We start from the raw sequence: 12,021 nt of genomic DNA on the forward strand, positions 1-12,021 counted from the left end.
CGAACTGGGCGTCTGGCGTCAACGTGCTACGAGGTGAAGAAGATACGCGCAAGATACAAAATGACTTGTCATATTGACTTTGTCACTTTACTTCGGCAAAGCACCGCTGTGATGCAAATGGGCATGTGTTTACGGCAACTTACATATTGCCCTACTGATAAACGCATACATAGGTCACGCGGTGCATCAGATTTTCGTCAATTTGTTGACATTCTGAATCTCGCCGGACGCCGGGGACTATTTACCTCGAAATCTGGTGTAGTGTCATGTGCAACGTCATGCGTCAGTGAGTGCTATTCTGTCATCCCAATTTCCCGACCTCGTGCTTGCCCAAGACGGAGCGGTTGATTCAGATGCTAGTCATGTTCGGTACCGTGACTTGAGTACGTACTTATGTCGTTTAGCCATAAATAGTGGGCGGCCTTGGTAAGTCAGGGAGTCCCTTTATCATTCCGACCTGAAGGCCTTTATCATAGATCTAGTGGGGTGGTTAGGGCTTGGATCATGGCCCACACTGGACAGACTCATCATATCTCAGTAACCTCTCCTGGGGCTGGGGGTGCTGCAACACATGGACTCGAGGAACAGAAGGTCAACAAGCAAGCTGCAGACAAGCTATATAGCATATACACTCGCCAAGAAAAATGGTTCATTGTAATGATAGCCTCTTTGGCTGCATTGTTTAGGTGCAGTATTTTCATCCGTACGTGGACCAGAGGGACATTCTGACCATCTCTCTAGTCCGCTGACTGCGAATGTGTACTTTCCTGCAATACCGACGATTGCTTCAGCTTTTCACAAATCTATAGAATCAATCAACCTAAGCGTCACCGCCTACATGGTCCTTCAAGGCATCTGTAAGCAGATAACTCAAAAGTTTATGGGAGGAATAATTATTTTCAAACCACATCAGCTCCTATGTTCTGGGGGACCATGGCGGATAGGTTTGGACGACGTCCCATCTTTCTCGCTTGTCTCCTTGTCCTGTGTTTATCTTGCATCGGCCTGGCGTTGGTCCCGACCTCAGCATACTGGTTACTAATGCTCTTGCGATGCGTCCAGGCTGCTGGTTCTGCCAGTACAGTTGCACTAGGTATGTGTGAGCTTCGTTGTTATACCTTTTCATCTTACCGGAGCTATAGGTGCTGGGGTAGTTGGAGATATAGGAACCCCCGCAGAACGCGGGGGATTTTTCGGCCTATTTACCTTGGGACCACAAGTACATAACGTATTACTTTTGCTGCATTATACACTCTAATACCCGCGTAGGTTGGACCTGCTCTGGGACCTGTTATTGGTGGTGTCCTTGCAGATAAGCTCGGATGGAGGTCAGTTCTTATCTGGTACATCGAATGTAGCTGAATGCGTTACAGGTCTATCTTCTGGTTTCTATGCATCATGTCTGCCGCATGTTTTGCTCTTATGCTCATGTGTGCAATTCATTTTATACGGCGTTTCTCTAACCTCATTCATATTATTCTAGTTTCCTACCTGAGACACTGCGTCGATTGGTGGGTGATGGCAGTGTGATACCATCGCCTTTCTATCGTCCCCTCGTGCCAATTGTTGGGAAAGGGCGTATAGATCGTGATGCCCCAAAGCCTCCCAAGCCCGCACTGAACAATCCGCTACGCCTCTTCTTCTATCTGGACGTTCTGAACCTTCTCGTATTCAATGCAGTTATATACGCCGTCTTTTATGCGGTAAATACCACAATATCCACGATATTCGCAAACAAGTACCCGTTCCTGAACGAAATAGATATAGGATTGTGTTTCCTAGCGATTGGTGGGGGGATGACCATTGGCACTGTCCTATCCGGCAAAATGCTAGACGCTGATTTTCAAAGAACCAAGAATAGGCTCGTGAAGAAGGCTGAAGAAGATCCTGAGAAGCACATACGGCCCGAGGACGTGACCAGGGAGGAGAATTTTCCAATAGAAAGAGCTAGGCTAAGGATGATGCCCATATTTACCGCAATTTTTGTCTTGACATGCACTGGTTATGGCTGGTCGCTTCAGCAGGAGACAAATATCGCAGTTCCACTGATCCTGCAAGTTATATGTACGTCTTTGCCTTTCCTTCCCCCCATACCCTTATTTATGTGAATCAACAGTTGGTTATACAGTCGTCGCTACTATGAATGGCGTGCAGACGCTACTCATTGATCTACTACCATCCCAGAGTTCTTCCATTACCGCATGTGTAAGTTTCATTATCGCTCGATTTATCAACAATCTTGATTACTTCGTTTCAGAATAATTTGGTCAGATGTTCCTTGGGTGCTTTGATGGTATCTGTCGTAGACCTGATTGTCAACGCGATAGGTCCTGGTTGGACCTATGTACTGCTTGCAGGGATATGCTTGGCGTGCTCTCCCATGATCTGGCTTGCTATTTGGATTGGTCCACGCTGTCGTGCAAAGCGACGGGCTCGTGATAATGCCGCTTGATCATGGCGTCTACCAATACGCACAGAAAGGAAGTTACGGGAAAGTGCCTGTAGAATATATGCTAAAGTACTTTGGTGCAAGAGAGTGTTATGAATCAACTGAACATGAAATATATGCAGAATGCGTATCCGCCCAGAGCTTCAAGTGAGGGAAGCACACTTTTACAGTAAAAACTGCGCTGCGAATGATTAATGATATCCTATTTCATGCCTAAAATATTCTCTATAGTGCATACATACTCGTATTCGATGTCCCGACAACATGATACCTACCAAAAATATGACACTGATCTTTCATTCATTTATGCAAGTATACATCGTCCGACCAACTGGACCAATTTTCAGCAGTTTCGAGTAAAGATTCCCCCTTCTTTCTCGCAGATTCCAATGCGACCCTGTGCAAAGGGAGGCGTATTGGGGGGTCATCCAAACAGGACAATTTGTAGGCCACTTCTGCAAACTTGGCCGGATCGCCATCAAAATGCGTGTCCTCAATGTCAGGATAGAGAGCTCGGTATTTGCGACTTGGGAGGGTTGGGTTCGATTCATAAGCAGGGTGAACCGGTTCTGTCATACGGCTTTGGATCATCGACGTACGAAAAAGGCCAGGCTCGATGAGGGTGATCTTTTGTCAAGGTAAATTATGTCGAGTCCCAAAGTTGAGCGATACAAGCGACCTACTTTGATTTGCCACTCTGGGTCAAGTTCGGCGATATACCCTTCCGTCAAACATTCCAACGCTAACGACACCCAGTTGACCTTCAGATCTTTAAGATGAAGTGGAGAGCCTACCTACCAGCTTTACTATCATTTGGATGTTAACCTGCGAGAAAAATTGTGCAGAATATATGAACTTACGCCGAAGCATAATGTACAGTGCCAACCTGTGGAATAAAGGCATTCCGGGAAGAAACGTTCAATATCCGCCCTCCTATGGGACGATTCACGTCCCTGAAGCATCGAATGGCTTCACGCATGACATTCTCCGCACCCCAGAACAGCACATCGAACATTTCTCGTGCGGCCTTGTGAGGCATGCCTTCAGTTTCTGATACTATATAGTATCCTGCATTATTCAGCACGACGTCGACACGATTGAAGTGCGAGATGGCCTGATCGAACGCTGTGGTAATCGAGGGCGTATCTGTTACATCGAGCGGGAAAGTGACGAGGCGGGAAGAAGGGTATTTAGCAGTGAGGTCTTCCAACATCGATGGTTTGCGCAGGGTGGCAACTACGTTGTCTCCTTTGCTCAAAGCATATTCGACAACCTTGCGCCCTAGACCAGCCGATGCACCAGTGACTGAATGCGGAGAAGGTTGTCAGCTTCGTTTCCTAGTCAGTAGTAAAAATGAATTAACTGAACCAAACTTTCGGGGAGGCCATTGTTGAATATTGTCTGAGGTAGACTTCACCGTGACTCTGGGTTGGTATCAGTCTGCGGAAGATGGATAAGCGGGCAGCCATACATAGTGACCAGACTGAGCTCTATTATAGAGGAATGGACCGGGCCGGCATTGATACTAGTAGGGATTGGCCGCCATGAGAATATCAACCTTGGGGCAGGCTCCTGACTATTTTCCTCGTCAAGATAACTATACATCATCTGACCAACTAACGTAATTTTCGACAGCTCGTAACTTCCAAGGCTGTTCTGTGCACCGGGGGATAAAATGGGGGATCATCTAGTTGCACGAGCATCTACAAAACTTGTAGATGAGTCTCAGTCCGGAAAATGGATAGTATATGCTGCGGTACTGTCTGGAAGATAAATCTACATCAGAGTACACAGGATGGATTGGCACGAAAACATTGGTTCCGGGTGCAGCAGTGCGGAAACGAGCAGGTTGAAGAACCGTAATCTGTGGATAACTTGCTGATCGTGACGAAAACATGCGAAGGGCGCTAGCTGGTGTCGTTACAAAGAATGCTTACTTGAAAGCTATACCGGACGTCCTCCAACAGTGGTGGTAAGTCAGGCGATCATGACGATGCTGGGGGGACTTGGCAGGTCGTACCTTGATCGTAATAGAAGCGTTGGATGAGAGTGGCGATGCCGATACTTGAGTCTATCTCCTTCAAATATTGGCCGAAACAGTGAACGACGATGAAAGCTGAATCGCCAACCTTCCAGGTGGCTTCCGCTCTCTAGTGACATTGCGACCTCTGCTAGAAACTTTTTGCGATGCATTGAACGATGTCAAGCATATCGCACGAAAGTCTTTGGGTAGTCCGACTTCATGTTAGATGTCATTTTACTAACGCAGCACCGCCAATGAAGTGGCGAGCACCCAGCCTGAGAGACTCGGTCGGAGTCGGAGATGAAGACTTTAGGCTTGCGCGGGAATCTGGCGGAGACTTTGAGTGAGTGCAAAGTGAGTGCCAATCAGGCTAGGTTTTGGACGGTTGATGGCAGAATGCATAACGGCTTAGTTCACCCGATGCATGTTGGGCTTAGTCTAACCATTTGTTCTCGATAATCTTTAATCTTGATCATGACTGGTGATATGGCGAGTATTCAAGTTGACCTGAAAGAGTTCGTGTTTGATCGCGTTCTGGATGAAAGTACGTATAGTAATATTGTCATGACGGCCCTAACAACAATTTGATCATATAATGACAACTTACTAGACGCGCTCGCACATACGTTAGCCGTCCTGGGCACACTACCCTCGCCATCGGCACCCTCTGTACCTCTTCGTGCCATCATTCGCTTCGAGCGCACGTCCCTGTCATCTACTGTCGCTTCCCAGCTCTCATCTGGCATTCTTGAGTCTACCAAGAAGATCGGAAGCACTGACATTGTATGTCCCATTATCCTTTTTCTCTCAACCAGATACTGATTTATCTGTCCATTGTAATTCAGTACTCGTGGTTCTTTGCATGGCTTCACAAGCGCGATGACTTCCCTGACGTGAAGATCTATGTCATCTGCCCCGCTACTGACGTCCACGTCCGCAAGGTCCGTCTTATTCATTTCTCCGTTATCATTTAGGTTGATGGATATGCATTAGTATACAAAGCAGGACGTACTCATGGTGCACGAGACCCCTGCCCTCTACCAGTCTATTGTCAAACCATACATTTTCGCCTTCGACCCCGCACGCACACAATGGTATTCCTTGTCTCAGTCGCAGCCCACAAGCTAACCCATCCCCAGGGTCCAGGACATCCTCGTAGGTACCGCCGAAGCATCTAATATCCTAAATGCCTCTTCGGACTTTCTCATCCTTCCCGACATGAAGTGGGACACAACCAATGTCTCCGACCTCTACCTCCTCGCAATTTATACACACTCTGACGTACACTGCATGCGCGATCTCCGCAAAAAGCTGCACTTGGAAATGCTCAAGAACCTCCGGAGAGATGCTTGGAGAGTTGTGCAGAATAAGTGGGGTATCGGCCGTGGTGGCGTCAGGATGTACATCCATTATCAACCGAGTTATTGTGAGTAGTTATTCGACGATCAAGGATCAATTTAATCTATTGCACAGATCACTTTCACGTGCACATTGTCCACACTGGTCATGTCGGGCTGCACGGTATGACGGTGGGGCAAGCTCACTTACTAGATGATATAATTGCGTTGGTGCGTGATATTTCTATACTAGCACAATACATGGTGATGTCTTTTATATATTGCCTTCGCAGCTCGAACTAGACCCTGACGATGGCTCTTCCGTTCTTGGGCGCATGACGTTCACTTACGGACTCGGCACAGAACATGGGTTGTACAAACCCATGGCTGCAGCACTTGCAGAGGTGCATGATACGGATTAGATGGTGATGGTAGAGCACCAACAGGGAACTAAAGATACCGTAAAAAGCCAAAGGTCGGCAGGAAGTACGAACAGTACTAGTGTAATAATATGCATGAAAAAATCCTCAGACTCGAGTTCTGTGTCCGTCAAGTAATAATATCTATAGTGTAGGTAGTGTCTATCGTAGGGCTCGGCGCCAGCGGACAAGAATCAAAGATAAAAAAAATACTGTAAGAATGCACTGAGTGCCATTGCACTGATCGTTCATCAACCCCTCGGGAACGTATTCATCCTACTCCATCTATCCTTGAGATGTTCAAATGGCGGTGGTAAGGGGAAGCCGCATCATCAAACTTGGCAAGAAGTCCACAGGCTAAGGCAATGGGATCGACGACTCGAGACATGTTCACCGAGGTCTGGTGATCTCCTCGTTGGGAGTAGTCGTAGAGAACAACTCACTGTCTATGTCGATTTCATATGCGCAGAACGACATGTCAATAGTGTGTAGGCGGGGGTAATGATGTATAAGATGGGCAAATCCCATTAAGGTAAGAGATGGCAGGACTGGATAACGATCCGCACTTCCAATCCTAAAATCCTCGAGTTGTAAGTGTGTCGAGCGACTAAACGGCAGCAACGGGGCAACTACGTTAAAGCCAGGTGCTCGGACTCTTATGAGACAGCGATTAAGGGCAGAAAGTGATGGTGCAGCGATGTGCACTTCATCAAGTTGGAAATTTCTCATTCGAGTGGGATTGGATTGAGTGTTGTTATCACGGTATGGCTTGAGGAGGGACTTGAACGATGGTAGAGAAGCCAAACGAAGAAGCTCACGGCGAAAAAGTTCCATAAACCTTCGAAAGTGCGTCTGAGCTCCAAGGGAGGCTAACAAGTCACAATTAGCTGACGAGATGGTGCTAGTATATATCCCAGTTCCAAGAATGGAATGGGCAACCCAAGGGGGTTGCACAACAGCGGCAAGAAGTGCTCTCAGTCGTCACACCAAACCAAATGTCATAGGTTTGCCAAGAACGCGTGGGCAATAGCGCAGAGAGGTCTTTGCATCGTCTATTGTAAATTTTGGGCATTCACTATCATGTGGATCTTTTGCAATTGATTGCCTACAGCTCATCAGCAAAGGTTGTCGAGCACGAAAAATGGATGAAACACTGACCTGCACAACTTCGTAACACATAAAATAAAGCGTGAAGTCCCAAGTCACCTGGAGTCGAATGATCAGACACTGCAGACAATGAGGAAAATGACAAAAAATTACAAGGTCGTCCAGCATGGAGTAGAATGCAAATAGGCTGTCCTGACGTTCAAATGTAACACCGATGAATTTTGCTTTCCTCTGGTTCTCGGCGCAGTGCAAGAGATATGGCAGTGACTGGCGATGACCGCTCGTGTGGTTATTATTTGTGTAGCATGAATTCACCGCGCAGGAATCACAATGTGATAGAATATGGACCAAAAGCTTGAGGACGAATGCCTGGAATCATCCCAGAATCAAAAATTAGCGAACGCCGTACAGAGGAAACGGTAACTTGCCCGTTGGCGGTGGGAGGGTAGCAGCACAACATCCGGTTCAGTCAGAGCAACGGTATTTCGGTAGTTCTATAACGAAATCAAGATAGTAATGCTTCGTGATCAAGCCCTGACGCAAGTTGAAATTGCTGGACGCATCGTGAGGAAGGAAGAAGTATGTAGAGGTCCCAGACAAACTTCAGGTGCAACGCTGCGCCATCGTCTTTCCATTGTAGTGAACTGTTCTCAGGCAAAGTCGTCCTCTTGCCAGAACTTTCATGCATGCGTAGGTGGTGTAGTCCCAGACGACAATTCCGTTAAAATAAATCAATACTTAGGTTTCTGAGACCGGTATTGATTAATCGGCTAGGGAGGCTGCAAAAACTTTGGCTGGAATTGGCGAGCGGAGTTGTGTGCACGGTCCACCCAGGGTCCTGAGCCACTTCGATTTCAAGTTTGTGGACCGTAACACCCACGAATTCGGAAGCATTCACGAAACCACTGTCGTGCCGCAACGCAAAATTTGGCTCAGCTTCAACCACTCAGGCAAACGCAAGAGGGTAAACGAATTTCTTGAATTGTTGATCTTGAAGATCGACACGAGCGGCTTCGATACCACTTGACGCACCCATGGACCCTTTGCAAATCAGAAGTCGCCTTGGACGTATCATGCCCCTCATGAGGGCACGCAAGATGCTTGGTCGCACTTCAAGTTAGATCGGTCACAGTTCGACATTGCCAACTGCGTCGATAAAGGCAAGAACTGCACATCGCGACGGTGAAAAATGCCAGTTTTTTTTGTCAGCAACGGCGCTGGGGGTCTTCATGGTTTATGCAGCTTGATGGCATTTTCTTCTCAGGTTGGATCATTCGGTTCGACATTCTTCACGTCTTGATGCGCGGAAATTTGTGGAGAATTTGGGACAGCTTACGGTGCATGTAGGGGGGCATTGAGCCAACTCATAGTCACTGGTGAGTGTCTTGTTCACTCAAACCATGTTTTGTTTCTGGGGCATATCAATGTTGGCATTGGTTACCACTCGTTGATGTTGATGGAGGCGATTGCGTCAGTTGAAACTTGGGGGGGCGATCTTGATGCAGCCATAGCGACTATATCTTGACTCATATTAATGCTTGACACATCTTGGGAGCTTGAGAGCACGCTGTTGAGTCGTGTTCATGTTTCATGATGGTGGTTGGAAACTTGCCTGGCTCGTGCGCAAAGTTGCTTTGATGCCCCTTTTTGGGTCACGCGATGTGTCACACTTTGTGTCACGCTGTCTTCGCTGACGACGAGTAACCCGACATTGGGTGTTTTTTGTCTGGCATGTTGAAGGAATATGATTGCTCAGGATGGTTGATCAGTATATCACAGATATATTTTGTCCCGTACAACAGAGAGCTCCCCATAAGAGAGTCCACGCACTTACGCTTCGTATGTACTGACTCTTCTTTTCCAGCCAGGGATGCTCTGGCTTGTGCATGATGCTCTAGGCAGTGCATGAGACTCGGTTGAACATGTCGAGGTCTGTGGCGTGTATCGTGGAGGTTCTGCAACGGCGGTCCATAGCTTTGATAGAGCAACCTGGTGCTCAATCATGATCATCCTGTCCCTCCTGCGCTATTTCATGCCTCTCGTTTAGATGGTTGTTCTGGGTCAACGAGGTCGCTCACGAAGATGGACTGAGAATTGGTTCCGCGGAAGCAAATGTCGTACCAACATTTGCAAATTTGAAGATCCACAAGTGACACACTGGAACAGGCGCCCACCAAGCAATCGGCACTAAAGCCCTGTCGGGATTGCGAATTCGGAGTTCTAGAACTTAGACTATGGCCGCCCCAATTTATTTTCGTTCGATCGAATCTTCGCTGCTATTTAAACCCCCAAATGTCTTCACGCAAAGTAAACGACATCCCTTTTCCTTCATTTTCACTCGTAATAAACCAGTATTCGATAAGCAACATGAGATTGCCAAGCTACAGGGCGTCTTATTTGCTTCGCTTCCACCCTTACCCGAGAGTCAAACTCAGCCAACGTGAGATTATGGTGAGCGATGCCACGAACATCATTTCAGCGCTATTTTTGACCCTTGTCGCGAAGCACGCTGTTAATGATCATCCCAGCAGCCTGTATGATGATATTGTTGAAAACGATGACAGTGCTGGACCGGTGATCCTCAACTTTGTACGCGTTTTCTTTTTGTCATTTTGTAGTCTTATTCAATTCTCAAATGCAGCCCGACCTCCCTGAAGAACAGCATCCTAATGCTGAGAACCCGCAAGAAGCTATTGAAGTTGCCGAGACTGACGCCCAACCTCACGTCAAGCATCTAAACTTCGCAACTCTAATCATCGTACGTTTTCTATTCTTGCTTACAGCAGCTGCTCGCCCTCACACGTTACGTCGGCAGGACCTTGCCATACTAGTTGCGAGGAAGTTGTCTTGGAAAACCAAGTAGTTTGTCATAGCTGCATAATCTACTAATCTCGCAGCTCGTGCTGTTGGCTCTCGTTCAACCTGTGTCTTGCTTTCGCTATCGTTGTACCATATGGTCGGTCCTTAAACCACAGGAATCTACTTTACATCAATCAGTCCTTCCATTGCTCTCTATGCTATCGTCTAACACACACGAATATCTGTGCTATATCTACCATCAATACATCTAGTGGAAATTTCATTCTAGCTTTACAACTTGTATCAGTGAAATCGAACAAAAGACGTGGGCTTCACAAACCATGACTGCAACACTTCCAAAGATGCACAATGATGCGGGAAAACAGAGGATACCGTGTAAGAAGACCCATACAAAGGCCTCTAATAGTGTAGCGCTGAGATTCGGATTCCCGCGTGCCTGTCAGAGTGACGCTACGTGACTAGCTTGTGGTTGCATCTGTCCATCTCAGCACGGAAGGTTCCGTCTGTCATGCATGGCAAAGCCCGCTACAACTCATGTCAGTGCTCAATAGTTCTTGGTGAATTCGTTCATAGACCTCATTGTCAACGCAGTAGGTCGCTGGCTGGACCTACATACTGCCTGCGAGTATATGTCTGGTGTGCTTTCCCATGATCCGGTCTGCTATTTGGATTGATCCACGCTGTCATGCAGAGCGATGGGTCCGTAACACTGCAGCTTGATTATGGTTTCTTGTGCATACAAAAGGGATGTTACGGGCGAGTGCAAGTAGAATATATGCTATGATATTTCAGTGCAAGAAAGCGACATCGACTAAGCACGAGGCATGCAGAACTCGTGACCTGCTGAGAACATTAGCGCCCAGACCCATTATTAGTGCTTGAGACGGAAACCCACTAATACTATGAGAACTGTGTTGCAATTTGATCCCCTATTTCCTGTAGTTCCTTACTTCCCTCGAAAAACAATCTCGTGCTCTCCATAACCTCTTTCGTAATGAATTCTGCATCCTGATTTGCCATGCTTGTAGCGCTGATGAAATCAGAATGTCGCAGATTGTCAATGGCCTTCCTCGTTCTGTCCCCCCGGATGTAGTCATCCCGTAAGCACTTGATCAAACGAGCTTGTGCTGATGGGGTGTACAAAGTTGAGCTCCGTACGAGGATTTCGAGGCGGCGGCATACAGCCGTCCGAGTATCGAGAGCATCCTGAAATTTCTCAATGAGAAGGATATTAGAGTAGTTGGGAGCGGGAGCAGTCTGAGTGGTTGAAGTAGATGCAGCAGATGAGGACTCAGTAGAAGCAGCTTCTTCGGGGGCAACTTCCACTGATTCCTTCATGAGACGGGCGAAGTGATCCTTTGGGGAGAGACGCCGCTTCTTGTGCTTGCGCGTCGGTTGACCTTTGGGTGTTTTCGTTGATTTGGCCATCCTGGATCGTGCCCGCTCCTGCGGTATACTTAAATAATGCAACGCGTAGAGTGGGGAACCTTAATACTTGGTATAGGAAGCAAGCGAGGTGGTCACTTGAGATACGAAATTAGTAATTCAGGTATTCATTGGGAAAGAACTTCGTAGACTCACAGCCGAATAAATACGAATGAGAAAAGCAAACAGACGGCTAGAGGACCAGAAGCTATGAGCAACCATGAGCGCGTGTCTGGCTATAAGAAATGACCAGGTCGAACAAGACGTACTAGTACAGGTGCACTGGCAGGTTCCTTCCTAATCTCTCGCGAAAATGAACCACTTATAACGTTCAAAATTCCCGCAGATGATTCGAGAGACTTGTTGGTACAATACCGGTGCTGGTAGTGATCTTATAGCATGGGGGAGGTAGTGGTGGCCCGGCAGGGACTAATGATTTCA

The 12,021-nt window shown here is 47.3% G+C and overlaps 5 protein-coding genes across 5 annotated transcripts; 3 read left to right on the forward strand and 2 right to left on the reverse strand.

Moving 5' to 3' along the window:
• The first annotated feature begins 296 nt into the window (after nucleotides 1-296).
• Nucleotides 297-2,566, forward strand: HD556DRAFT_375635 (major facilitator superfamily domain-containing protein). Its single transcript, XM_041310419.1, has 11 exons — nucleotides 297-355; nucleotides 405-426; nucleotides 477-686; nucleotides 742-857; nucleotides 914-1,093; nucleotides 1,143-1,219; nucleotides 1,270-1,328; nucleotides 1,374-1,430; nucleotides 1,484-2,064; nucleotides 2,117-2,205; nucleotides 2,258-2,566. Exons 3-11 carry the CDS (start codon nucleotides 505-507, stop codon nucleotides 2,450-2,452), a joined length of 1,536 nt encoding a protein of 511 aa, XP_041161551.1. The 5' UTR covers nucleotides 297-355; nucleotides 405-426; nucleotides 477-504; the 3' UTR covers nucleotides 2,453-2,566.
• Nucleotides 2,567-2,598: 32 nt separating this feature from the next.
• HD556DRAFT_375843 (uncharacterized protein) lies at nucleotides 2,599-4,155 on the reverse strand. Its single transcript, XM_041310420.1, has 6 exons — nucleotides 3,921-4,155; nucleotides 3,813-3,873; nucleotides 3,310-3,754; nucleotides 3,248-3,255; nucleotides 3,133-3,191; nucleotides 2,599-3,076 (listed from the first exon to the last, which is right to left on the reverse strand). Exons 2-6 carry the CDS (start codon nucleotides 3,835-3,837, stop codon nucleotides 2,750-2,752), a joined length of 864 nt encoding a protein of 287 aa, XP_041161552.1. The 5' UTR covers nucleotides 3,838-3,873; nucleotides 3,921-4,155; the 3' UTR covers nucleotides 2,599-2,749.
• Nucleotides 4,156-4,946: 791 nt separating this feature from the next.
• HD556DRAFT_1442119 (scavenger mRNA decapping enzyme) lies at nucleotides 4,947-6,231 on the forward strand (the record flags this gene model as incomplete). Its single annotated transcript, XM_041306411.1, has 7 exons — nucleotides 4,947-5,016; nucleotides 5,083-5,255; nucleotides 5,318-5,413; nucleotides 5,466-5,566; nucleotides 5,612-5,898; nucleotides 5,946-6,040; nucleotides 6,103-6,231. The coding sequence occupies 7 exons, from the start codon at nucleotides 4,947-4,949 to the stop codon at nucleotides 6,229-6,231; spliced, it is 951 nt and encodes a 316-aa protein (XP_041161553.1).
• A 2,967-nt stretch (nucleotides 6,232-9,198) lies between these two features.
• Nucleotides 9,199-9,999, forward strand: HD556DRAFT_1364252 (uncharacterized protein). The gene has a single exon (XM_041302733.1). It carries the CDS (start codon nucleotides 9,628-9,630, stop codon nucleotides 9,988-9,990), a length of 363 nt encoding a protein of 120 aa, XP_041161554.1. The 5' UTR covers nucleotides 9,199-9,627; the 3' UTR covers nucleotides 9,991-9,999.
• Nucleotides 10,000-11,050: 1,051 nt separating this feature from the next.
• Nucleotides 11,051-12,019, reverse strand: HD556DRAFT_1364253 (uncharacterized protein). Its single transcript, XM_041302734.1, has 4 exons — nucleotides 11,850-12,019; nucleotides 11,737-11,788; nucleotides 11,651-11,678; nucleotides 11,051-11,601 (listed from the first exon to the last, which is right to left on the reverse strand). Exon 4 carries the CDS (start codon nucleotides 11,581-11,583, stop codon nucleotides 11,056-11,058), a length of 528 nt encoding a protein of 175 aa, XP_041161555.1. The 5' UTR covers nucleotides 11,584-11,601; nucleotides 11,651-11,678; nucleotides 11,737-11,788; nucleotides 11,850-12,019; the 3' UTR covers nucleotides 11,051-11,055.
• Between the last annotated feature and the right edge of the window lie 2 nt (nucleotides 12,020-12,021).

This window comes from Suillus plorans (genome assembly GCF_016647745.1).
Source record: "Suillus plorans strain S12 chromosome Unknown HD556scaffold_21, whole genome shotgun sequence".
NCBI lineage: Eukaryota > Fungi > Basidiomycota > Agaricomycetes > Boletales > Suillaceae > Suillus > Suillus plorans.